This window comes from Haliotis rubra, unplaced genomic scaffold, assembly GCF_003918875.1.
Source record: "Haliotis rubra isolate DU_JTF1 unplaced genomic scaffold, ASM391887v1 Scf30, whole genome shotgun sequence".
Lineage (NCBI taxonomy): Eukaryota > Metazoa > Mollusca > Gastropoda > Lepetellida > Haliotidae > Haliotis > Haliotis rubra.
The window spans coordinates 3177237-3203563 of record NW_025766969.1 but is presented as its reverse complement, the minus strand read 5'-3'; the positions used below and the strand labels follow the sequence as shown (position 1 = coordinate 3203563).

General features: G+C 40.9%; 1 protein-coding gene and 1 long non-coding RNA gene across 2 annotated transcripts; both read right to left on the bottom strand.

Moving 5' to 3' along the window:
• Positions 1-1445: 1445 nt before the first annotated feature.
• On the bottom strand, positions 1446-19686 carry LOC124282635 (leucine-rich repeat-containing protein 14-like). The gene is given in 8 exon segments (XM_046718664.1): positions 1446-2269; positions 2271-2927; positions 3371-3522; positions 10048-10137; positions 16732-16836; positions 17063-17205; positions 17854-18117; positions 19551-19686. Coding segments are annotated over 7 exon segments (1578 nt in total). The 5' UTR covers position 18117; positions 19551-19686; the 3' UTR covers positions 1446-2101.
• A 3275-nt stretch (positions 19687-22961) lies between these two features.
• Positions 22962-25774, bottom strand: LOC124282609. Its single transcript, XR_006900202.1, has 3 exons — positions 25676-25774; positions 23372-23464; positions 22962-23057 (listed from the first exon to the last, which is right to left on the bottom strand). It is a non-coding gene; the product is annotated as an uncharacterized LOC124282609 (long non-coding RNA).
• Between the last annotated feature and the right edge of the window lie 553 nt (positions 25775-26327).

Here is a 26327-nt window from a genome sequence, read left to right as displayed (position 1 = left end):
ACTCCGCAAGTCTCTCACATCTTTTATACAGGGACAGACAAAATATGCCATATCCAACAAGAGCGGGATTTTTTTTGCAATGCTGACACGATGTGTCAATCTGAGACTCCCTGACAAAGTAATACCAGAAATATACTATTCACACTTTGCTAAGGATCAGATCATTGATTCAACAGATAACTATGATGTGGGGTCTAATTTGGTTTAAACATCTAAGCTTATTTTAAGCATGGATCCTAGGTTTCAGTATGTCACTGCATCTTGTGGATCCCATACCTGCTATTGACAGGTGTGTACTTGTCAATGACTTGTTCCATGATTTGCAAAATGGTTGATTGGTGCCATGAAAACCATTTTTATGGTTACTCATGTATCATGTATCAAGTGCATAAGGTTAGATTAAAGTGGCTGTTTGCCTAAAGAGGGGTTACTATATCATTATTTATCCAGTTTTAAAATGGATACAATTTCAAATGATAAATCTCTGTTTAAGCAAAGTTGGAAATTTTTGTGATCCTTAGCAAAGTGTGAGTAGTATGTCAGCTACATGAAAACACTCGCAGTATTCAACAGTAAATTTGCAGTGATCAAACAATATTCTGTACAAGAAAATCCCATAACAAACTAGGGATGCAGATGCTGTACAGCAGTAGCCATCATGCATTTTCTGATATTATCATAAAGCTCTTAACATGATTATGTGCAAAATGTACAGATCTATGACCATTCTTTGGGATCATAAACCAGACTTGGCATCAAACAAACTATTTCTTATTGCACTGAACATTACAAACATGCTACATAAACTTGAAATAGATGTTTGATAAATGGTTTGGAGTCTTCAAACCAACATCCTCAAAGAACAAAGGTCACCAACAGCTTGAACACTGTAAATAAGTCATGGGCTTGAAATGGTGATGTTTGAATACTGTGTTTGCAAGCAATAATGTTTCTCTATAATTAGCTATACAGGAAACTTACCTTTATCATACATATATCTTGTGAAATTTTGTGTACCGGTAAACATGGTTAAACATTTTGTTACCCATACTGTCATGTTAACATCCAACTTCTTAATGCCTATAAATACTCTCACATCACTGCATAGATTAAGTAGTGTGAGTCTTAAGATTGCAAAACTGCTTGTTTGCTATTCATTGAAATACTGGTAATGGTTTATCCTTCAACATTCACCTACTCACATGTCCACTGTATCATTCCAATGCATGTCTTAATGACAGTCTACTGCTGCAGCCAGTTTGGTTGAAAGAGATCATCTTCAGGTCAGTCTTACTGATAAGGTTATAACAAGTCCCATAATTTAAGGTTTCATTACGACAACTGTACTTTAAGATTACTTTGAGGAATGGAGTCTTGGTGTTCTAGTCTATGTGCTGTGTTTTCAGTGACAATATATTAAACAATTAAACAATCATACTATTTTCAGTTTTACCTTTTAATGTTGCCAGTCTGACAAGCATACCATAGCTGTAGCTCTTTTAGATAATACACGTATGTTATTTTAGATGAAAGAGAACCCCCTCACTTTTAGGGAACAAATTGGATTTTTAAACTGTATACCTAACAGTAAACAAGAGTGATATGTATGACATGTTCACTAAGAGTGCAGAACACACATGATTAAAACTTGTATATTCAGAATAAACGGAATTCTTATCACATGTTCGGCACATGTTTCAATGAAAGCCTGATTGAGCAAATACAAGGTATACCACTCAAACGCAGTTAGAGAACACGCAGTTCTTTCATATAACCAAGAATCAGATGTAAGCTAACTTCTTTTGAGTAGTATAGATGGACATTTGAATGTCGCTGAATGGTTATGGCACAAGCTTGTTTCTTTGGGAAAAGACTAACAAGTATGATAGACATCACACAATGGTTCAGTGGATGGAACAGTTCCACTAGACATGCCTAACAAGGGTCAACTGACATCCTAGCTTAGCCATCCTAACATCATCTTCACTTTGTCATTTAGAACATGTTTAGAACATGTTTAGAACACATTTAGAACATGTTTCTTTCACATCTATGGAGAATAACCTGAGAACGAACACAGCACCTGAGTTAGATGCAGATTTCACCTGAGAATGTCCATGAAGTCTACAAAGTCCACAAATATTGCCTGTGAGAGTTTCACCACCTCAATGACTACATCCCCACGCCCCATGGCGTCCAACAGTTTCACCAGCTTCTGTTTCATTTCACAGTTGTTGTCCATGTTCAGGGGCTGTTCAGCTTCTTCCACGAAGCCCGGACACACAAGTTAACTTCAGTTTTTGCATACTCCTAATGTTAGCACAAGCCCGTGTAATGTCTAGCTGGTTCTCTGATGTAAGCACATTTGCTGAGATGTCCAACATTTTCAACTTTCTTAAAGTCCTCGTCAGAGTGTGGCAAAACTCAGGCACCGAGGAGTCTGATAAGTGGTTCTGGGACAAATTAAGGATTGTTAGTTGTGGGAATTGTTTGAGAATCTTCAGGAGATAGGAAGGAGCTATTCTCCTTGTATCAAAGATCATGAACTGACACAGTTTGCTGACATTTAGTTCCCGTAGATGAGGGGCGTGTTTGGACTTGGCCAGAGAGTCCAGATCTTCTTCATTAATGTCACAGCCCCTAATACTGAGATATTCCAAGGGTCTTTGGAGAGCATCCAACACCTCCCCTAAACAACCTACAATGTAGTTGAAGCCAATGTCTAATCTCACCAGATGTTCAAAGCAATGGAGTGTGTTTACAATTTGCTGTCTGCCAGTGGTACAGCTTCGTGTTTTCCCCTCATGAAGGTATATATTACAATCTTGTAGATCAAGTGAGCTCAAATTGGCAAACTTTTTTAAATCTGGTGCAATAATGAAGAACACATTTTCTTCAAGTTGTCGGAGAGATATTCCTTCCAGGGTCTGAAAAGTAGAAATGTCATCCTTGTAAAGTAATGCAATTGTCATGGTCAGGTACTATGAATTAGCATTCCCCAAAATCACTGAACAATATAATCATGTAACAAGCTAAAAAGTCAGGATAAATTTCTTTACCAGAGAAAGAATGGAAATAAAAACAATAAATGATAATAATAGGGATGAAATTGGCACAAATCTGCTTGTCAAAACCAGTGTTTATAAAGCTGGTTAATAGTGAAAAGTATCCTTAGTGCTTGTACAAATTCAGGCTCTTCAGTGGACATCCAACCAACAGCACATGATGCCCACCGAACATGGTCTTGATTATCTGCTGACTGCTGACTGAGGCAAAAAGCATTAACTCCCTGAAAAAAACTATCCAGACAAATGTCAATCTATGAATTTAGCCTAATGTCCAAGGAGGAAGTTGTGTTCAACTAGCGTACCTCTACATCCTGGCCTCGGAGGACAATGAATGGAGCCAAGGAGTCCATGATCTCATCTCCAACCATCAGTTCTGACCTGCAACACAACATACACCGTTTGCCATGGATCTTAAAGCATATTATGCCAGTTTTCCATCCAACACTGAAAATCACTGATGTTTTGGTCAGGTTAAATGGGGTTTAACCTTGCACTTATACAGCGATGAGTGTATGAGGCTCCTTGTCCCAGCCTTGATGAATCTTGCATAATAGAGCCAGCTGACAGAGATACCATGACTTACTCACCCACAGTATACTCCGAGCCATCCAGTCCTCATTTTATTCTCTTAATGCATGGCACCAGACAGAGCAAAATCAAGCACTTTATTTCAACATATTTTAGGATCATATGACAAAATGTAATTTTTAGAGTAAAATTGATATTTTATACTTATCCTGACTCATGCTCTTTTGCTTGTCTTCTTCTTGCTAACATAGTGGAACACTTGTATCTCCTTATTTGAAGCCCCCTTCAAAATAAAATCACTAATTGGTACTCACCACGAAGTTGCTCCCCTTTGTCTCCCCTGGCGGAAAGGTGTCGCCACCCTCTGGCCATGTGCTCCACTCTCTCCTGATTTAGCGAGCCCAACACTTGAATTTACAGGGAAATCCAAAGTGTTATGTGGGAGGATGGGAGGGAGCATCTCATGAGTCAGGATAAGTATAAAATATCAATTTTACTCTAAAAATTACATATTTTTCCTTATCCTGACTCATGCTCTTTTGTTTGTAGCATCCTACGGAACGGAGGTGGGTAACAGAATACTTTGGATTTATAATTAGTGATTTTGTATAGATATACTGTAATATCTCCCTACGGAACTTCATGAAGGCTTAGATTTAGGATGTTTCCTGTATAAAGAAAACCATAGGTTATATAAAGCCATTAAAGGGGAATTACATTATGAATATATTGAACAATACATATAAATTATATATATATATATATAGTGACTCTGATAGAGGCACTGAAATTGACTATACCAAAGTATATGCTTAAGGTTGAATACTTAAGCTGAACATATATACATAGCCCTAAAACTCCGTGAGTTATAAGCTAGATGAGTATGTATAAAATACATATTAATCTTGTGAGGATAATATTTTAACGCCTACGAGGGACTGTCAGTTGCTGAGCCGAGGACCAGTGGTCCGAAATGGTGAATGCCAGAGACATCTTCTGTAGTGATGTCTCTCAGGTAGTGATTAGCAAATACCATGTTAGATTTCCAATAGCATCCTTCCATAATCGTGTTCAAGGAACAGTTACCGTAGGGCGAGGGTAGAGGCCAGTGCCCTGATCTCATGTGGATTTGATGCTGTTGGTGGGTCCAAGCCTGCTGCCTTGTAGGCACGGAGAATGACAGTCCTTATCCAAATAGATATTGTGGTCCGTGACACTTCTGTTTGATTCAGAGGCTTATAAGGGGATGAATAAACGCTTGAGAAATCTTCTCCTTGTTTTGGATCGTCAGAATAAACTTTGAGCCTTTACCGACACAGTGATAGGTCTTGTGTATCTTGTGATCCGAGAATAGAGGATAGCCGGATGTGGAATAATCTGTCTGGTTGACCTGGCAGTTGATTTTTGCGATGAAATCCCATCTTAATCCGAGGTGCGCTGTGTTATGATTGTCATCAAACTGTATCCTCTCGTAATCCAGAGCTGAATTTCAGACATTCTTGCTGCTGTGGCTAGCTTATAGCAGAAACAGTGTTTTCTGTGAGAGAAATTCAAAGTTTGTCGATTCCAAAGGTTCATAGACCTCACTCGTGAGGTGTTGTAACACTACATTCAGATCCCAAGCTGGGCGGGAACTTCCGCTTTGGTCCTCCAATCGAAAGCTCGTGAGTAAGGCCAGTAACTCTGGAGATCTTGTCAATTTGACACCCGCTCTCATGGTGATTACAGAACTAAGCTGCAAGATATGTTGATATCGCTGAACCTTTTAAATGTTTGTTTTGGCGTAGGTAACACAAATAGTCTGCCACTTGAGGTTGTGAAGCCTCTCTGCTGTAAACCCTTTCTTTGTTGCATAATTTTCAAACTGTGCCACTTGTCGCCGCATTGCCACGAAGTTGAGTAACGTAAGGCAAGCGCGACTGCTTTTGCCGCCTGGCAGAATATCCTCTCTTGTTTAAACACATTTGTATACAGTCCATACGCAGTAGTTGGAACATTGCTGGGTTTCCGCACTTGTTTGGTGTGAGGATGAATTAACAGGTTTGGCGCCGCTTGGGTAGCTCCAGTGTTGGTTGACCGATTTCTTGAATTAGTATGGGAAACCACGCTCTGGCCGCCAGTAGGGCTGCACCAAAGTGAGTTGTAGGCTCTGTGTTTGTCTGATTTTCTGTAATACTTGAGGTATTATTGCTGGCGGCGAAACGCTGCACGCATTGAGGCCTTCCCATGATAGACTTAGAGCCCCCGCTGCCCAAGCTTGGGGGTCTGGGACTGGTGACACGTAATGTCGGTAGCTGATTGTTGAATCGCTGCGGGCTTAATAGGTCTATTAGCTGCCCCCTAATTGCTTGATTATCTGTGCAAAATTTCCCTGTTGTTGATCATCCACTCTGTCGGTGATGGTAGATGAGGCCGAGAGAGAGAGCCGCCTGCTAGTATATTTCTGGCCCGGAATGTGCACTGCTCTGACATGTAGATTTAGATCTTGTATTAAATCGAACAGTTGAAAGCTTAGGTTCAAAAGGTTCATCGATCTCGCTGAGCCTTGCTTGTTTATGTAGAACGCCACTGTCGAATTGTCTGTATGGATCATTAGGCGCCATTTTGTAGAAATGTGCTCCAATGTAGAATGGCGCTGATTACAGCTTTCATTTCTAGACTGTTTATATGGAGTTTGCATTCTTGCTGATTCCATAACCCTGATATCGCGGTGGTTGGTGAGATGAGCTCCCCAACCTTGGAGTGACGCTGCCTACATACAGATGGGTTTTGTATTCCTGCTCTGCTAAACAAATCCCTTCGCAGACATTCGATTTCTTGGTCCACCATAGTAGATGCGGTCTGAGATGTTTCGTAGACTGAATGGTTGTACATCGCTGAGATGTGCTGCTGATGAGGACCTGTAGGGGACGAATCTGTAATCTGCCTGTGACAGTCATGTCTTGGGCTGATGTGAGAAGACCTAGTAGGCTCTGCCATTGTCGCAGTGGTAACGGAGAGAGTAGAGCTGGTGGAATGGTCTGCTGTATCTTGAGCCAACGGTCTTCTGGTACCATAATACGGTTGCGATTTGTGATGAATCAATACCTAGGAACTGCAGGTCTTGGCGATGGTACTAGGTCCGACTTATGTAGTTTACTAACCAACCTAGTTGTGTTAGTAGCTTTATGATGTAATTTAACTGTAGTTTGAGACGCAGTGGATCTTGATCTACTTGTATCCCGTCAGTCGAGGTAAAACGCACTGCGAGCCCTTTGACGATGTAGAAATTTGATAATCGGTTTCGCTATCCTCGTGAATAGCCAGGGGCTGATGATATTCAATGGGAGTACTTTCCACTGGTAATGTAGCCCTTCTAGAGTAAATCGTAGGTATTTCCTGAATCGGGATGAATGGGGATGCAGGTAGGCATCCTGTAGATCTATGCTGCCCATGTAGTCCATAGGACTAATCATCTGGCGAAACTGAGGTAAATGTATCATGCTAAACTTCGTGGTTTGGCGAGATAGTTCTTGTTGAAAAAGCTCATGTTGTAGATGAGTCTGTATTTCTCCGCGGAGTTTTTCTTGGGAACTAGGAAAACTGGGGAGTAGAAACCTGGTTCGACGCTTGCTTGATCTATTACTTCTATGGCCTGTTTGGATAGGAGTGATGAAACAGCCTCTTTATCTTTGGTAGTTGTTGCTTTGTAAATCGAACTTGGGGGTTTGATTGTCAGCGAGGCTTGGCCTGTAGAGGGATACGAAAACTGCGTTGAAGAATGTTGGAGACGAAGGGTCTTGCAATATTCCCCAGTTTTCCCAGTGTAGTTGGAGGCGCCCACCCACTTGAGCTGGCTGTACTGGAACGGCTGGGGTGGAAGACTCCAGTCGCTCAACCTGTGTTTCAGCTGCCTATAATTGCGGAACCTCTGGGTGTCCTGCCTCTTCCTGATCCTCCTCTATAGTTGCCATATGGGCTTAATTTAAAAGAATCTTTACCTCTAGAGCTGGCTATCTTCCTGTCTCTTGCTCTTTGTAGGCCCGTGAACTTAGATCTGCCTGAGTATCTTTGTGAAGTCTGACGAAATGACGCTGGCTAGTGTGTCCATCGATCTAATCATAAGGACTTCCCTGGAATCCTTAGAGACTTCCTTGGCTTACTTTGTCGATTTCTCCGCCAAAGATGGATGTTGTCGACCACGGGCTGTATAAAGTGGGCTGTAAAGTTCTCCCCAATTACAGGAGGCGAGGAGGCCTTGACGACGAAGCTAAGGTCAGTGCTGCTGAAACAGATGTAAGATGATCCGCTAAAAACTGCTGATCTTTCTTTGCATAAGTAAGGCAGAATAAATCATTCTATCATCTTCCGCCGTGGAATCCCGAATCTAGTAATAAGAGTCTCATTGATCGCCCTAGATCTATTTAACCCAAAGAACATACGCCTCGCCATGGTTTCTATATGAGCCAACTTATGCATCATCCATCTTGTAAATCTTGTTCTTTACATCGCTGATGATCTTATAGTTCTCATCGATGTCCTGGGCCTTGTAGAAGGAGTCCATGTTATGCGGAGAACTTCTTGGCTTGAAAGTTGGGCAGATGTGGTATCTGAACTTTCGTGAGCTTTCTGGAAAGCTGCATCTAGATTCTGTGGCACTGCCGCAATCGGGTCGATCGGGGTAGAGTGATTGCATCTGATCATCTTCCTTCATCAAATACGCCTGCTTGTATTGCCACTTTTAGATGGTGATGTGAGATCTAGGTTATTGACCATCCAATACCGTGATTCTGCATCAGAAAATATGATTCCTCCATCATCCTCAAACCATCATCATTAACAAATTGTAGATGCTCTTCGACCGCGCGTAGCTGTCTGTATATCTGATGAGGTTTGTGGCGATCTAGTTGACTTGTGCGCCGCTTCTATGTGGAGATCTGACGGGTGATCGAATCTGGTGATGAACGGCGGGAGATCGCCTATGGATGATCTTCTCGAGACTTGTGAGGTGAATGTTGATAGCTTCGCTGGCTCTTCGGCAGTCCCTCGATGTTCTTCTAGATGATGAAGATCTGAATCATATGTCCTTCGCTAATGCCTTCGCTGGCTTCATTTGCGCCCGTCCGGGGATCGATGATATGACCTTCGCTGGCCTCCGCGATGTCTGATGGTCTGAGTCCATATCTAGAGATGAAATCGAAGATGGTGATGATCTCTCCGCCGCCAAAGGCCTTCGCTGCTGTACATCTAGGTCCTTCGCCAAGGTGGTGCGGACTTCCTTCGCTGGGTGACATCGCCTTGGCTGCTACGCTGACGGGGGTGCCTCTGGGTGTTGTTCACGCTTGGAGCCTTCGCTGGTTGCTCGACTTCGCTTGGCGCAGTTTGTAGTGGTCCTCCATGATGTTCATAATCTGCCGCGATCATGTCTTCTGGGATGATCTAGACGGTCGCCGGGCGCCTTTTCTGCGATGGGGTTCACATCAATGACGCCTGACGCCGGTGTAGAGGCATCAGGCTGCATGGTGATCTCTGCAGAAGTCACAGTCGCTGACACCGGGTCGCTTCTTCTGCCGTAAGTCGGGATGATTATCGGCTGATCATCGAGAGGCCCAATTCTGCTGCTGGAACGATCTCGCTGAGAAAGTTCTTGCTGTCTTCGTGATTTCCCTTGGAAGTCTGGCGCTGCCCTGGGTGTCCTCAATCTGCGCTGAGACGACGATGAGGCCCTCTTAGACTTGGTCTGCAATGACGGGATGTCTGGGGAGGCCGGTCGCTTTCTTCGAGGTAACGGATCATGCCCCACGCCTCTGCCGCAGGGGTCTCTAGCAGAACACCAGACGGAGAGGGTCGACGCTAGCAGCTGACTGGATGGAATATCTGACTCTCTGCCATGTTTTGCCCTTTGTTTGCGTGATCTATCTGCAGCACGCCTTAAGACGCAAAGATGATATTTATTAAATGCAGAATGAGATAAATTAATGCAGTAACTGCAACGGAATTAAACGCACACGGCGAGAACAACTAGGGCATATTACATGTGGATCGGAGGCAGAAAACGTAATCTACAAATCGCATAGATTTTCATCAACGAAGTTAGCTGAACAATCACTTAATACACGGAATAAACAGTAGAAATAATGATAATTAATCAATACAAATAGTAAAGGATACTAGCTATACCTCTATAGTAACCTATGAGAGGTAAAACTAAGAGATTATCAAAGGATATGGTGTGTAAGGAGACACAAGGCCTCACATCCTGCTCACTGGGCTAAGAAGGAGAGAGTGAAGCACATGGCCAGAGGGTGGCTTACACCTTTCCGCCAGGGGAAGCAAAGGGGAGCAACTCGTGGTGAGTACCAATTAGTGATTTTATTTTGAAGGAGCTTCAAATAAGGAGATACAAGTGTTCCACTATGTTCGCAAGAAGAAGAAGACAAGCAAAAGAGCATGAGTCAGGATAAGGAAAAACGGACATTGGAATACTTGATCATCTTGTGGCCTAGGATTTCATTCAGCAACTTTGGCAAGACTTCTTCGGTCAGTCTAGTGGCCTCAACACCTAGACAGATAACATGTGAAATATATAACATGACAAAAGCATGTACCAAAGCAAAGATATGTAATTTTCTGATTAAAATTGATATTTTATACTTATCCTGACTCATGCTCTTTTGCTTGTCTTCTTCTTCTTGTGAACACAGTGGAACACTTGTATCTCCCTAATTGAAGCTCCGTTCAATGTAAAATCACTAATTAGTACTCACCAAGAGTTGCCTCCCTCTTCCAAATGCTCGGGAAAGGAGGCGCCACCTCTTCCCTCATGCTTCACTCTCTCCTGATATAGCGAGCCCAACACTTGAATTTACTGGGAAATCCAAAGTGTTATGTGGGGAAGATGGGAGGGCTTACCTCATGAGTCAGGATAAGTATAAAATATCAATTTTAATCAGAAAATTACATATTTTTCCATATCCTGACTCATGCTCTTTTGCTTGTAGAATCCTACGGAAACGGAGGTGGGAAAACAGAATACTTTGGATTTAAATAATTAGTGATTTCTGTATAAGTAATAACCCCCTACGGGAACTTCCTAATGGCACTGTAATTAAGCTAATTCCTGCTGCTATAAAACATAAGTTCTACCAGCTGCCATAGATGGGGGTACTACAATATATAGATACTATGATAATAGTAATACAGGTATAAAGCGACTCCAAAGTGGAGAAGCCACCCAATGTACATATAACATCAGTACTGGGCTTAAGACTACTATAGACTTAAGATATGTATATAATAGCACAAAACTCCGTAGAGTTATAAGCTAGATGAAACTGGTATGATATATACATAATAATCTCGTGAGACTAATCATCGTCTACGAGGGACTGTCAACTGCTGTGCGAGGACCATGGGACCAAAATGGTGAATACCTGAGACGTCCTCGGTGGTGATATCTCTCAGATAGTGGTTAGCAACCACCATGTCGGATTTCCAAAAGCAGCCCTCCATAATGGTATTCAACGAGCAATTTCCATGTAGAGCGAGTGTGGAAGCCAGTGCTCTGATTTCATGGGGATTAGATGCTCTTGGAGGGTCGAGTCCTGCAGCCTTGTAGGCACGAAGTATGACAGTTCTGATCCATATCGATATGGTGGTACGAGAGACCTCGGTCTGAGTCGCTGTCGATAGAGGGATGAATAACCGCTTGAGTTGTCGTCGCCTCGTTTTGGATCGTTGTAGATAGGTTTTGGGTGCTCTGACTGGACACAGAGATAGGTCAAGCGTATCTTGAGGTCCGAGAATTGAGGAGTGTGCAGGAACATGGAATAATCTGTCTGGTTGACCTGGCAATTGATTCTTCCCATCGCAGTCCCATATGCACTATGTTTTGATTGTCGTCAAAACGTATTCTCTCATAATCTAGTGCGTGAATTTCTGACATCCTGGCTGCTGTTGCTAGGGATAACAGGAACAAAGTTTTCTGTTGATTCCAGTGGTTCATAGGCCTCACTTGTGAGGTGTTGGAGCACTATATTTAGATCCCATGCTGGAGCGCGAAATCTCTGTTTCTGATCCTCCAATCGGAATGCACGTAGTAAGGCCAGTAACTCTGGCGTCTTGGTTAGCTTGACACCAGTTCTAATAGTTATCACAGAACTTAGAGCTGCGAGATAAGTTGACAATGTCAAGCCTTTTAAATGTTTATTTTGTCGTAGGTAACACAGATAGTCAGCCACTTGTGGATGTGTAGCAATCTCGCTGTAAATCCCTTTTTAGCAGCGTATGTTTCAAAACTTTGCCACTTGTCGTCATACAAGTTGCGCATAGAATTGCGTAAAGCAAGCGTGACTGCTTTCGCCGCTCTGGCTGAATAACCTCTCTTGTTTAGACACACTTTAATACAGTCCATACGTAAAGTTGGAATGCTTCTGGGTTTCCGTGCTCTTGTTTGATGTGAGGATGTATTAGTAGATTCGAGCGCTTTGGTAGCTCTACTGTTGGTTGTCCGATTTCTTGAATTAGAATGGGAAACCACGTTCTCGCTGGCCAGTAGGGCGTGACCAATATCAATTGGAGGCTCTGTGTTTGACTGATTTTCTGTAACACCAGTGGAATTAGGCGCTGGCGGCGGAAACGCGTACGCGTTGAGGTCTTCCCAGGATATGCTTAGTGCGTCCGTTGCCCATGCCTGTGGATCCGGGACTGGTGATACGAATGTTGTTAGCTGATTGTTGAAGCGAGTGGCAAATAGGTCTACTAGCGGAGCTCCTATTTCCTTGATAATCTGTGCAAAGATTTCTGTATGGAGCATCCATTCTGTCGGTGACGGTAGATGTGGCTGAGAGAGTGCGTCTGCTAGTACATTCTTGGCTCCCGGAATGTGGCATGCTCTGACATGTATGTTGAGATCGTCGATTAGATCGAACAGTTGAAAGCATACAGTCAATAGGTTCAATGATCTCGTTGAGCCTTGTTTGTTTACATAAAACGCCACTGTTGAGTTGTCAGTGTGAATCATCAGATGCGCATTCTGTAGAATAGTGCTCCAATGTAGTAGGCGTTGATTACTGCTTTCATTTCTAGCATGTTTATGTGCAGCTTGCTCTCTTGCTGGTTCCATAACCCTGATGCCGTCCGGTTGGCGAGATGAGCTCCCCAACCTTGGATGGGTTTTGAATTCCAGCTCTGTTAAATAGATGCCTTCGCAGACATTCGACCTCCTGGTCCACCATAGTAGATGAGGTCTGATGTGCTTCGGTAGACTGAATGGTTGTGGGTCGTCGAGATGAGCGTTGATGAGGACCTGTAACGGACGTAACTGTAGTCTGCCTCTGACTGTCATGTCTTGGGCTGACGTGAGGAGACCCAACAGACTCTGCCATTGTCGTAGTGGTAGCGGAGAGAGTAAGGCTTGTGGGATGGTCTGTTGGATCTTGAGCCATCGGCCTAGAAATTGCAGATCTTGCGTAGGTTCTAGGTCCGACTTGAGTAGATTTACTAACCATCTTAGCTGTGTTAGTAGCTTGATGATGTAGTTTAACTGTAGTTTGAGACGCTGTGGATCTTGATCTACTTGAATCCCGTCGTCGAGGTATAACGCACTGAGTAGCCCTAGACGATGTATGTAAGTGACGATGGGTTTCGTTATCCTCGTGAATAGCCAGGGGGCCGATGATATTCCAAATGGGAGTACTCTCCATTGATAATGCAGCCCGTCTAGTCTAAACCGTAGGTATTTCCTGGATTCGGGATGTATGGGGATATGTAGATACGCATCCTGCAGGTCTATACTGGCCATGTAGTCCATGGGACGAATTAGGTGCCGAAGTTGAGGTAGATGTATCATGTGAAACGTTGGCGGTTTGCGTAGATAATCTCTGTTGAAAGTGCTCATGTTGTAGATGAGTCTGAACTTTTCCCTGGAGTTTTTCTTGGGCACTAGGAAAACTGGGGAGTAGAAGCCTGGTTCGATGTTTACTTGATCCAGTACTTCTATGGCCTGCTTGGTTAGTAGCAATGCAACAGCTTCTCTTAACTTTAGTAGTTGTTGCGCCTGAAAGTCGAAATTGTGAGGGTTGACTGTAAGCGGAGGCGTGGCCTGTAGTTGGATTCGATATCCGTGATGTAGGATGTTGGAGACATAAGGGTCTTGTAGAATTCCCCAGTTCTCCCAGTGCAGATGAAGGCGTCCACCCACTTGTGATGGTTGTACTGGAACGGCTGGGGGTGGAAGGCTCCAGTCGTTCCGAACACGTCTTTCATCGTTTATAGTTGCGGGAACCTCTGGGTGCCCTGCCTCTTCCAGATCCTCCTCTGTAGTTGCCGTATGGGCGACGAAAAGAATCTTTTCCTCTTGAGGTTGCCATCTTCCTGTCCCGTACTTTCTGTAAGCCAGTAAACTTAGATCTTCCTGAATATCTCTGTGATGTCTGCCTGATGACGCTGGCTAGCGTGTCCATCGACTTGGTATCCTTGGTGACTTCTTTAGAGACTTTATCTATTCCTCCATCAAAGATAGATGGCGAAGACCACGGGGCTGTGTAGAGTGGAGATGTAAACTGCACACCCCAACTACAGGAAGCGAGGAGACCTTGACGACGAGCCAGAGTTAGCGCTGCGGAGACTGATGTAAGATGATCCGTTAAGAAAAGCTGGTCCTTCTTCTGCATAAGGAGGGCCGAGTAAATCATTCTGTCATCTTCTGATGTAGAATCACGAAATCTGGTGATGAGAGTTTCATTAATCGCTCTTGATCTGTTAAGGCCGAGGAACATTCTCCTTGTCATGGTTTCGATCTGCACCAGCTTGTGGTCGTCTATCTTGTAGGTCTTATTCTTGGCATCGTTGATTACTTTGAAGTTATCGTCGATATCTTGTGCCTTGAAAAATGGGTCCATATTATGGGTTGAGAACTTTTTTGGCGTTGAACTGTGGTAAGTGCGGCGCCTGGGCTTTAGTGGCTTTATGGAAGGCTGTGTCCAGATTCTGAGAGACTGTTGCTATCGGGTCGATCGGAGGTAGGGTGATGGTGTCTGCATCGTCCTCCCTCATGAGATAAGTGTGGGCCGGGTTACCGTTCTTGGAAGGTGAAGCTAGGTCCAGGTTGTTAACCATCCAGTAGCGTATTTCTGCGTCGGAGAATATGATGCCTCCATCATCTTCTGTAACGGGATCGCAAATAAGAGGTTGATCCGATGGTGACTGAGGTGGAGACCTGTATACTTCTACAGCTGTGCAGGGTGACGTCAACGGAGACCTGTCTGGGGACTTCCGTGAAGACTTGTGAGGCGAACGGTGTGATGACCTGCTTGGAGATCGACGTGGTGAACGACGAGGAGATCGTCGTGGAGAACGGCCTGGTGAACTGCGTCGATATGGTGACCTTCGTGGAGATCTATGTGGTGAACGTTGATAGCTTCGCAAAGCTCTTGGGGAATCCCTCGATGACCTTCTAGACGAAGATGACTTGGAGCCTGTCCCTTCGCTTCATCTGAGTCCGGTCCTGGGGAGTGACGACTTGACCTTCTCGAAGGCTGGGGGTCAGAGTCAGAGTCCGAAGGCTGTACATCTGGGACCTTCGCAGAGGTGGGCTGTGACATCCTTCGCGAAGGTGGCTTCCCCAGCGATGACTTGATAGCGGACCGACTGGGGTGTCGTCTATGTTGGAGCCTTCGCGGGCGGCTCGGCCTCTGGGCTGGTTGTCTCTTCAGGCTGTAGCGGTCTTCCATCATCTTCATAATGTGTAGAACCAGGTCGTCTGGGACGGTCTGCGAAGATGTAGATGGTGTCCTCTCTGCGTTGGTAGCGACGGGACACTCAGGAAGATCGTCAGACATCAGCGTTGGTACATCAGACTGCGTGTAGATCTGCGCTGACGTCACTGTTGCCGACACCGGTCGTTTCTTGTGGCGTACATCGGGTATGATGATCGGCTGATCATCATACAGGCCTAGTTCTGCGGCGGGAACAATCTCGGCTGAGAAAGTCCTAGTAGACTTCGCTGGTTTCCCCTTGGAGGTAGACGCTGCCCTGGGGGTACGGAGTCTGCGTTGTGATGAAGTGGAAGCCCTCTTAGTCTTCGGCTGCGACGACGGGATGTCTGGGGATGCAGGACGCTTCTTGGAGATGGGGGACTGCGTCCCACGCCTCTCCTCCGAGGGTAACTCTAGCGGAACACCAGACGGGAGGGGGTCGTCCGACAGCAGTTGACTGGCTAGGGGTTCCGAAGCATCAGCCATGGCTAGGCTCTGTTTACGTGACCTATCTGCTGCACGTCTCAAGACGCAAAGATAATATTTGTTAAATGCAGAGTTAGACAAATTATTACAGTAACTGCAACATGAAGAAAATGCACATGGTGCAGTACAGCTAGGGCATATTAAATGCGGATCGGCAGCAGAAAAACGTAACCTACAAACAGTACAGATTTTTCATCAACGCAAACTGCTGAACAATCACGGCGTCCCGTGAATAAACAGCAGAAATACGAATAAATATCAATACATAATTGTTGAAGGATACTAGCTAAACCTCTATAGATGACTACAAGAAGTAACTAACTAAGAATAATCAAAGGATATAGTGTGAAGGGAGACACAGGCGCTCTCACATCCTGCTCACTGGGCGAAGAAGGAGAGAGTGAAGCATGAGGGAAGAGGTGGCGCCTCCTTTCCCGCGCATTTGGAAGAGGGAGGCAACTCTTGGTGAGTACTAATTAGTGATTTTACATTGAAGGGAGCTTCAATTAGGGAGATACAAGTGTTCCACTGTGTTCGCAAGAAGAAGAAGACAAGCAAAAGAGCATGAGTCAGGATAAGGAAAAATATATAAACATGAAAAGTGTCAGTGTTCACCATTCTGCAAGTTGTCATTTACACTTTTACCATGGCAATTGCAGAATGAAGTCAAACAAGTTTTGATAATATTTGATCAGAAACCTTTGATCATGATGACACAACACCTATGGCATATTGAGCATGTGAATAACTCTGGAACAATCCTTGAATGGGCAAACTGACACAGATACTGACAAAGATAGAGACAACAGCTTAACAAGGATGCTCAATAGCACACAGGATAAAATGGAAGGCTTCCATAATCAACAATCTTTCTAAAATAAGAGACCCTGGAGAAAATTGAATCGTTCCCATACCGGCTGTCTTGGAAATGACTTTGGCCAGGCGTTTAAGGTTGAGCTGTGATTTCTTGAGAGACAGGACTGGCCACATCTGGATGATCAGCTTGCTGAAGGTCGTGTCTACAAATCAATACACATCTCAAGCAGCTGTACATTTTGTTTTTGATCATACACATTTCTGGATTTACTGAGAAGCACATGTACTTCAGAAAGTTTATGTCCAGATCATCGTGATCATGCAGATTGTGGCCTTGGAATAGAAATGTCATTTTCAGAAGACTTTGGTCAGCACAATGATGACTGTTTATGAACTTCTAACTGTGGTTACAAATCTTTGACAACTTACTGAGTTTGAATCCTCTAAAATCCAGGCATTTCATTTTACAAGCCTTTGTCCTTCCTAAGACGCCACGGAACACAACCAAGTCAAATCCCATTTCTTCCTGGAATATATCTGCATAGGTCTTGTGGCAAAGTATCTCACGAAAACTGGAAATATACAAAATGTTTTCATGCTTGAGAATCAATCCTGACACAAATGAAAGACAAGTGGTAGCTGATAAGAGTTTTTCAAACTGAATTGATATAGGTTTACTGTTTACCTCTGTATATGGAAGGTAGTGTATTGTGTACTGCCTTTAACCAAGATTGAGTAAAATGACATGGTAACAGATTTCTTTTTGTTATATCCACCATTGAAATGTTACATGAATACTGTATTCTACTATCATTACAAAAATGTTTCCAGAATGTTTTAATTTAGAAATGTTTTCAAAACAATCAGTTAAGGGCTTCTTAATGAGTCTCCTTGCCAAAAACTGTCTCTTTGCATCTCTTTCAGTAAAATCGAGTATTTATATTTGATGCATGGACTTTCATAATTAAACTTCAGTCCATCAAGTTAAGTGGATCAGCTTGATGTCAGTTTACCAACAAATCCTGATGGTATATTAATTCATGCTTTTGAAGATCTTAAAGAGAAATTAGGAGTGCAGTTATTGTTACTGTTTCTCATAATCATAAATTGTTTTGTCTCACTACTGTAATAAAATATGAAGAAAGAATTAACCTAATGATCGAATGTCTGAGAATCAAGACCATCCAGCATGTACATTCTGTTGAAATTACAAAACTTACCAAAGACATGGAAGAGGCCAGCTAGCAATGAGGCTACCGACTGCTTGTGGTTGTACATTATCAACAGCAGCTTTCAGTAATACTGGTGCTAGATGAACAGGAACTGATGTGATGGTTAGCTCAGCCAGGGGAGGATACTCATTCAGGACCTTACAGCTTATCTGCAGTAGGGAGCGAGGCTGGTTTGTAGGGTTGTCTCCCTTTGATGTTTTGTCATTGATTTGAAGATGGTCATAGTCTATATGGTCCAGTGCCCGGTACATTCTGTTGAGCACAAATATTTTTAAAGTATAGAATAACAGACAATAAATTCATGATAATATTCTCACAATCAAACATATTCCCATTGCTCATAAAATGCTTTGAAGTTTTAATTCCAAGTTGGGCACACTATCCAAGGAGGTAATTTTTTCTGCCGAGCGCAATGGCTCATTCATATCAAATATTGATATGAATGATGCAGCAAAGAGATATGGGTAATGCAGCTATCTCCAGCTTTACACACTGTAAATTAGTGTAAATATTCTAGCACATTAAACATGTTGAATACACACCTTCCAACCCATAAATACTGCAAGTGACTACATGTTCCTATCATTATCCAGGAAATCATTACCAAGGGGATTGACAGTGTAAACAAATGCCATACTAGCACTAGATGATATGGGTCAAGTGAATGGCCCATATCAAAATCTGTAAATGAGAAACTTTTCTTCCTAAGAGAAGTTATGCCTGTTTCTTTAGAAACAGTAATCACGAAAGACAGATAATTGCATAGCTGCTTTAGCATCAACCAGAGTTAACAGCACCAGACACTTAGTACAGAGATGATTTAGCATTACACGACTGCCACATAGCAAATAACGTAAAATTTCACCCTTGTTTGTAAAAAAAAAGAAAAAAAAGAAGCTAATTCTGAAATGAGGCCAGTCTGGTCTTATGAAAGCTTAGAAATGCTATTTTCAGGTGTTTTGCATGATTATACAGATATACTACTTCAAGTGTGACAAAGGGTATGGCAATACATCTTTACACATCAAAATGACTGTACTGCTAACTTTCTCAAAAGGTTTCAATGACTGCATGTGTAATTGTACAACCACATTGTACAAACACTAAATACAAAAATTGGAAAATGTTGATCACTATAAGTAAATGTTCTCAATGAAACTTACCAATTTCATGTCAAGTTTATCAATGCGTACTTATCATGATACATAGTTCAGACATATTCATCACGTTTATAAATGAAAAAAAAATTGTTGAAAGGACTGTATGTGAGGTAACAAGTCATCACATCCCACTGATCTGTGGTACTGTAGGTAGACCACGAGGACAAAATACATGATACATCTCTGGAGTGTGTCGACACTCTGGCACTGAAAACTAATAAGGAACTTGGGAAGGCCTATCTCACTGAATGTTTCATCATTGAACACTTAGCCTATTTGACTGAGAAAATGACACTACAGAAACTCATCAGCACAGACTCTAAATTAAGGATAAAACTGTAATTTATTGCTATACTTCATGCCATTACGTAGTTATTGTTATGAAGAAATGTGGTCTGAATTTGTGTTATGTGCAAGTTTCTCATTTCAATTTTCAGATTCGTCAACATGGACGTTTGGTATCCTAGTTAAAGATAAAAGTACACAGAAAATAAATTCCACATTGGGACAGATGATAAACCATACCTTCTAGAATATCAACTCAATGAAGAGGCAACTTCATATATCTGTCGGGACCGCTAACTTAGGCCACAGTAGACGAAGTCATCCTAACTCATTCTCTTTCAGACCCTCTTTCAGCGCCCCATGAGCGTTATTCTCGTAACATATCGCGAGACTAAACAAAGACATACAAAACTCATACGGGAGAAATAAAACGAAACAAAATGAGTGCATGTTACGTTGTTTTCGTATAGTTAATTTATCATTTATGTATTAAACGCTGGTTGTAATATAAATTCAGCGTCAAGTATGGCATGTTTAAGACATTTACCTGCGAGTGTGTATTGAGTAATGCTGAATGTGTCGTTGTCGGGGCCTTGGCAATGAACGTTTCAGAACCTCAACCCAAATCAAAATACAGTAGGCTACCCAGTAAACTAAACGGTAAGTTCATATTCCTTAACCCGAAATCGAAACTAGTTCATGTTGTTGTGTAGGTTCGTCTACGAGTATCTGGTGGATAATGTTTAGACTAACATCTAGCCTCTGAAATGAACAAATGTCAGGGTCTGTATGACAGGCTAGGTAATGCTGTGCTTCGTGAAATATATGAACTTCGTATGCGTAATTCACTGAATAGATTGGTGTTTCGTTTTTGTTTTGTTGCCTTTCATGTAGTATATGACAGTTCCGATCTAGAAAAATGAAGAAATTCTTCCGTGCCAAAAGTCTAGTAACATAGCTTCATTTCGTTGGGGAACCAGGAACACGATAGAGCGTTCAGGACAAGTCGTATGGTATTATTAGTGTTCCGAAATGATATCATAATGATTATGATAAAGGAGTTTCCATCCAAAACCAAAAAGTGACTTCCTTTTTTATTACTCACCACCTTCTAAACTGCCAATCAAACAGAACATATAAGAGAAGAAACTACGGAAAACCCGCACTGAAGTTCGTGATCAAGGTAGATCTATGTTAAAATTAATATCATTAGCTTCTAATATATATCATTTCAAATGTATTCGATGGAACGTTTTCTTATTCCCGAGGACAAGGCCGTTCACGTCATGTATTTATGTTAAAAACTGTAATAACATGTTCTGTCTTTTAATGTCAGTTAATATTCCTATTCCAACCAATTTACAATCCACCATTTTGAACATACGGCGTTGCATGGAACCTCCAACATGGCGCGGAACGTAAATGGAGAATTCCGGTATGAGTGAAAGTTTTCGTTCAGCATGACATTCCGACGTTGGTGATTTTAAGTACTTAATATTTACCAGCTGCCTCTAAGATCAAGGTCTGTAGACATTAAACTGTCATTATCAGTGTGAACAAAGAACAATATTTTTAGTGCTGACGTTCTTACTACTTTCGGTTTATTTTCACGGAGACGGAAGTGAAAATGTTATCAGTGTAAAGCGCCACTGACTTATGACAAGTCCTGGCCCATTTGTCATTGACATCTAATACTTACATGAGATCACTGGACAAATTCGACATTCTGCTCAAACGTGAGTATCATACATCCCATGAAAGGATACACGAGGCCGAGATTTGTCAAACATCTGTCAGTGTTGACAGTTAACAATGCTGAGTTTCGTTATCTGAAAATAATACCACGATAACAATTACAAGTTCGTTTGTCAAAAGTCAATTCATTGCTGATATTCAGTTTGAATGTAATATATACTTGTAGTGCTAGAAAGGGGTTACGCATAATCTATTTTCATTTATCTCATCCATTATGGTTAGTTGCATGTTTTGTATGGGAGACGGTGATTTCGTAGACAAAACCAGTTCGTAGACGCGGTGAATTCGTAACCAAAACCGGTTCGTAGACGGTGATTTCGTAGACGTGTATAAATAATTGAATATATAGTATATATTAAGTTTGATTTTTACTTAGATGTTACTTAGAATGTTTATAACGAAGTTGTTATGCTTTGTTTTCAGTGATACGAAACTAAGGGCAGCTAAAGACTCAAGGAAATTGTGAATGAATATTTTCCCGTATGCTTTGTTTTCAGTGATACGAAATTAAGGGCAGCTGAGGACACAAGAAAATGTGATTGAAGAGTGAACGAATATTTTCCGTGATCTAGTCTAGACTTGTTTTACATGTATTTGTATATATAGGGTTTGTGTTGTATTTTTATTTTCAGTGATACGAAAATATTGTTACTGTGTGACTGTGTGTATTTTAATTTGATACAACTGAATTTAATATATTAGCGCCCTATGATTTGTCGGAATTTGTGACATGGACCACTGCAAAGCATATTTTGTTATTTTATTATTTAAGGATATTTTCACCGCCGATCATACTTACCTGATATATTTTATTTATTTCACAAAATGCAAACACTTTTCGTCGATTTTCTTCATCATTGAGGATGAACTTTTCCCATTTTAATAACGTCTACGAATTCACCGCTCAATCCGTCTACGAATCCACCGGATTTCCACGTCTACGAACCGGTTTTGGTTACGAATTCACCTACAGCCTTTTGTATCATGTTGCACCCATTGCCAATTAGGACTTCCATCAGTTTGAGGAATAAATGGGTGGAAGCCTTCTGATCAGGCTACCCAGCTAACACGAAAATGTTTTTAAAATATCCCCAAAACATTTCGTGAAATGTTCCAGAAACATTTTTTATAATGTTTTATTCACGTGATTTTGTATGGTTCCAGAAATGTTTTAGAAACATTTTCAAAAACGTTTAACTATAAGGTTTTTAAAATGTTTTCCTGAAATGTTTTTTCGAGATGTTTTGGAAATGTTTTAAAAAATGTTTTATTCATGTGATTTTGTATGGTTCCAGAAATGTTTTAGAAACATTTTCAAAAACGTTTAACTATAAGGTTTTTAAAATGTTTTCCTGAAATGTTTTTTCGAGATGTTTTGGAAATGTTTTAAAAATGTTTTTTTATTCACGTGATTTTGTATGGTTCCAGAACGTTTCAGCAATGTTTTCTCCAACATTCAGTGAATATATTCCATAAAGGTTTTCTGAAAACGTTTTATAGATGTGATTTTGTATGGTTCTGGAAACGTTTTATTAACATTTCCTTTGAACATATAGTTTTAACTTTTCAAGCATATAGAATAGCCCTGATAACAATTAGGTGGTGTTTTGTTTAAAACGTAAACCACTGGAACAAAACGTAGAACACTAACAGTTAACAATGTACATAATATGTCTGTGGCAAATAGTTAGACATATACATATAGGGGCGTGTCTCACTTAGAAACAGCGTTAGAAAGACATATAGATATCTAGACTCAACCCTTTTACTATATAATAGGGTTGGGTCTATACCTCTATATGTCTTTCTAACACTGTTTCTAAGCGACACATGTCCCTATGGACATATATAGTTAATCTTTACAAGGACACCAAAACAGATAAAAGAATGGCAGACTTGTAATCAACAATTTTATTAATAATTCTGGAAACGTGTACACTTTTTCAGTTTGTTTCATTATCTTCTTCTTTGCTTTTGCAGTCATCCATATTTCTGAAATATAGAAAACTTTCAATAATCTTAAGCAGGTACTTGAAATGTGATATTTACTCAAACCAAGTGACACTAACCAGGAGACTAAGTCTTCTACCACGTTTGTACAGACACGTGTTTGGTGGACATGAACACACTATTGGAATGTAATGATTGATATGATAATATCCAGAATCATGCTGAATACCAAAGATGTAGCAAGCACAGAATATCACTTACTGGTCAGAGGCTGGGTACAAGTACAAATCTTGCAATAAAAAGCCCAAAATATATCAACATGTTCATAGACAATGGTATTTAACAGCTGCACTTACATAATTCACAGCTCCTGGATTATTTGATGTATTCCTCCATAAATCCATCATGTGTTTGTATATCCTGGAATGCTTGTCTCATATTCGCCCTTGCTGCAATGAAAATAACAATGTTCCACATTATCACAAGTTATAAATTGAACCGTTTTCCATAAAGCATATAAAATAGATCTAGTTAGTCTAAAGCTGAAACATACTATGTATTTGCCTCAAGTTTTTGGTGGGTGCCCATTTACAACAAACTTGGATTACTGGCGAGCGTTTCTAACCCAGAATCCAAACTGGAATTGATTTATTACACATCTATTGTAACTAGCTACATGATTCAAGGCTTACACGCGGAACAGTTGCAGCTGCAGTACGATTTCGTTGCGAGCATTGTAACCAGATTCTTCAGTTTTTGATCACGATGTTTTCGGTTTCACTGAAACATCATTTCACCAAGAATTGTAACAACTTTATTTGGTCCAACATTTACTAAACTGAGACCACGCCATTTTCACTATGGAATATAGTCTCTCGTACAGACCCAGAAGCAAATATATCCAAGAAAGCCCATGCAAGTCTAGAAAATGTGGCAAGTCTAGATTTCCTCAGCTTCAGGTCTGAAATGAAGAAAGTCTGAGGGCTCCTTTTTATTATATATATATTTTTTTACTATGAACGTTTTTTTCAGTAAAATATGTTCATTTCAGAGACTAGTTGTTAGTCTAAATGGAATACTGTACCATGAAAAATCATGAAAAACCCTAATCAACACGGTTTCAAACGATGTCACTTATATATTGGTGTCAAACCTCGACATTGTTTATATCTCCTTCCTGCAAAAGCAATTAGATCAATATTTTTATGTAAATCGTCACCAAACATTGATCACCTCACTGACAATATATTGTGATAGTCTGTGGCCATACACTATGGTATAGCAAGTGGCCATACAGTGACAACTCATAGCCGAGGACTAGTCATCGCCAACGCCCAGTTATAGTGTAGGCCACACGTTTATTTCTGGCTCTTGTCTAGAAGGGAAATACATCTATCCAAAACCGATCAATTTATTTGTCTGGGGAAAATTTAAGAATACACAGTGTAAACAGAGTACCTTTAATAGGAGACCATATAATAAATATTATTTATTATATTGTCTCTGCTTTAGTATAGCACTTGAAAACATGCGGTAGTAGTGGACAAACAACAATCCGACAACCCAGCAGATGGTCATTTAACATTTAGTTTAGTCAGTGTTAATTAACAAGAATGCGTCTGTCATTTCTGTTAAGAAATAGGTTTTTTATAACATGCACACACTATGACAGCCAGTAACTATCCCACAGTCAAGTGGATCAGAAACTAATTTCGAAATTATTTCGATTCCCCATTTTCGTTGTATAAAATCGACGCAACTTTCCAACGACTTAAACGAGCAAAATTGTCATAGTTTAAAAAATTGAAAATTAGCTGCAATATTAAATTAATAAAATGTCCTTCAGAAATAACATGGAAAAAATTAACGATAAGGGCCACTGGCTTGTGCATACGTTTACGATCGAAAACCGAACGTAATAGCGGCATTAACCGCCTTACTGAACTCTGCTTGAACACATATTGCTCGCTCTTGATAGCCTAATTATCCTTTTATGTATCATAAAATTAATTAGGTACAAACTCTCTTAGACATTCTTCACAACGATATAATATATATCCAAAGCGAGCTGAATTCGATGTTCTGGTGATTTCGACGATTACATTGCTCGCACTATATCGGGGGATTACGTTCGCGATCGGAGTGCACAAACAGTTTCACTGGTAGGGCGGATGCAAAAATATCAATATTATTTACCCGAGATCGTTAATACCACTTCAGATGCAAATCAATTGCCTATATAACCAAATATAGCAAAAAATCTGTAAGATCTGTCGTCTGCTGGTGACAAGCAATATACCAGATATAAACAGGAAGCCACGTGATCACAACACTCACTCGCATGGCGGAGCTTAAATGTATACAAATCCTAGATGTGGAGATGTTTCTACCGATAAGATATCATCAACGCTATTTTTGTAGGAAACACTTGATATTTTTGGTGTAAAATAGATAAATATATCCCTTTTCACTCAAGGTTAGCAAAATAAAATTACGTTTTTGTCTTACATCGTCGAAAAAACCCTGTCACCGGGATTCTCTGTTGGAACACTGAATCAAGTTTCTCAAAACCCCGCTACTTTTGAGTAACACAGTATTTTAATCGAGTGAATATCAAAATGTACATAAACATGAAAATAATGACTGTAAAATTAACTCACCGCAACCGAGGTCACATCGATGATCCAGTTCCAGTTGTTGCACCATGAGTCGAATGACAAGGTGGTAGGGTCCTGAATAAACTTCAACTAAGATGGCGGTCGCAAAATTATGATCGCGTGATGGGTGACGCCATTATGATGCCATTTCCGCGTAACAATAAGGCATTGTGTCGCAACATTTTAAAAATGTTATCAAAACGTAGGTGTGATATATCATTTCAAAACCCTTTAAGAACAAGTCATAATAAAAACACATTTTAAATGTGATGACAGATCCGGCTAAAACATTTCAGGAACGTTTTAAGGCACTTTAATGACAAGTCATACATTAGAACGTGGCTGTCTGAGATAATTGTTTGTGATTGCAGTGTATGTACTGTTTATGTCACACCAACGTTACAACAGAAACCGTGTTTTAAAACGTGATCACAATTAAACATGTTCGTGCACATCATTTCTGCAATGTTTTAAAAACATTTCAATCATATGTTATGAAATAGTTTCACCCATGTTACAGCATGACGTTTCTGAACAACATTTTGAAAACATTTCAAAAACATTTTCAGTATTTTTGAGATATTCACACATTATTTGTATGACTATGTTCTTACATAATCTCTGCAGCGTTTTAAAAACATCTCACTAATATGTT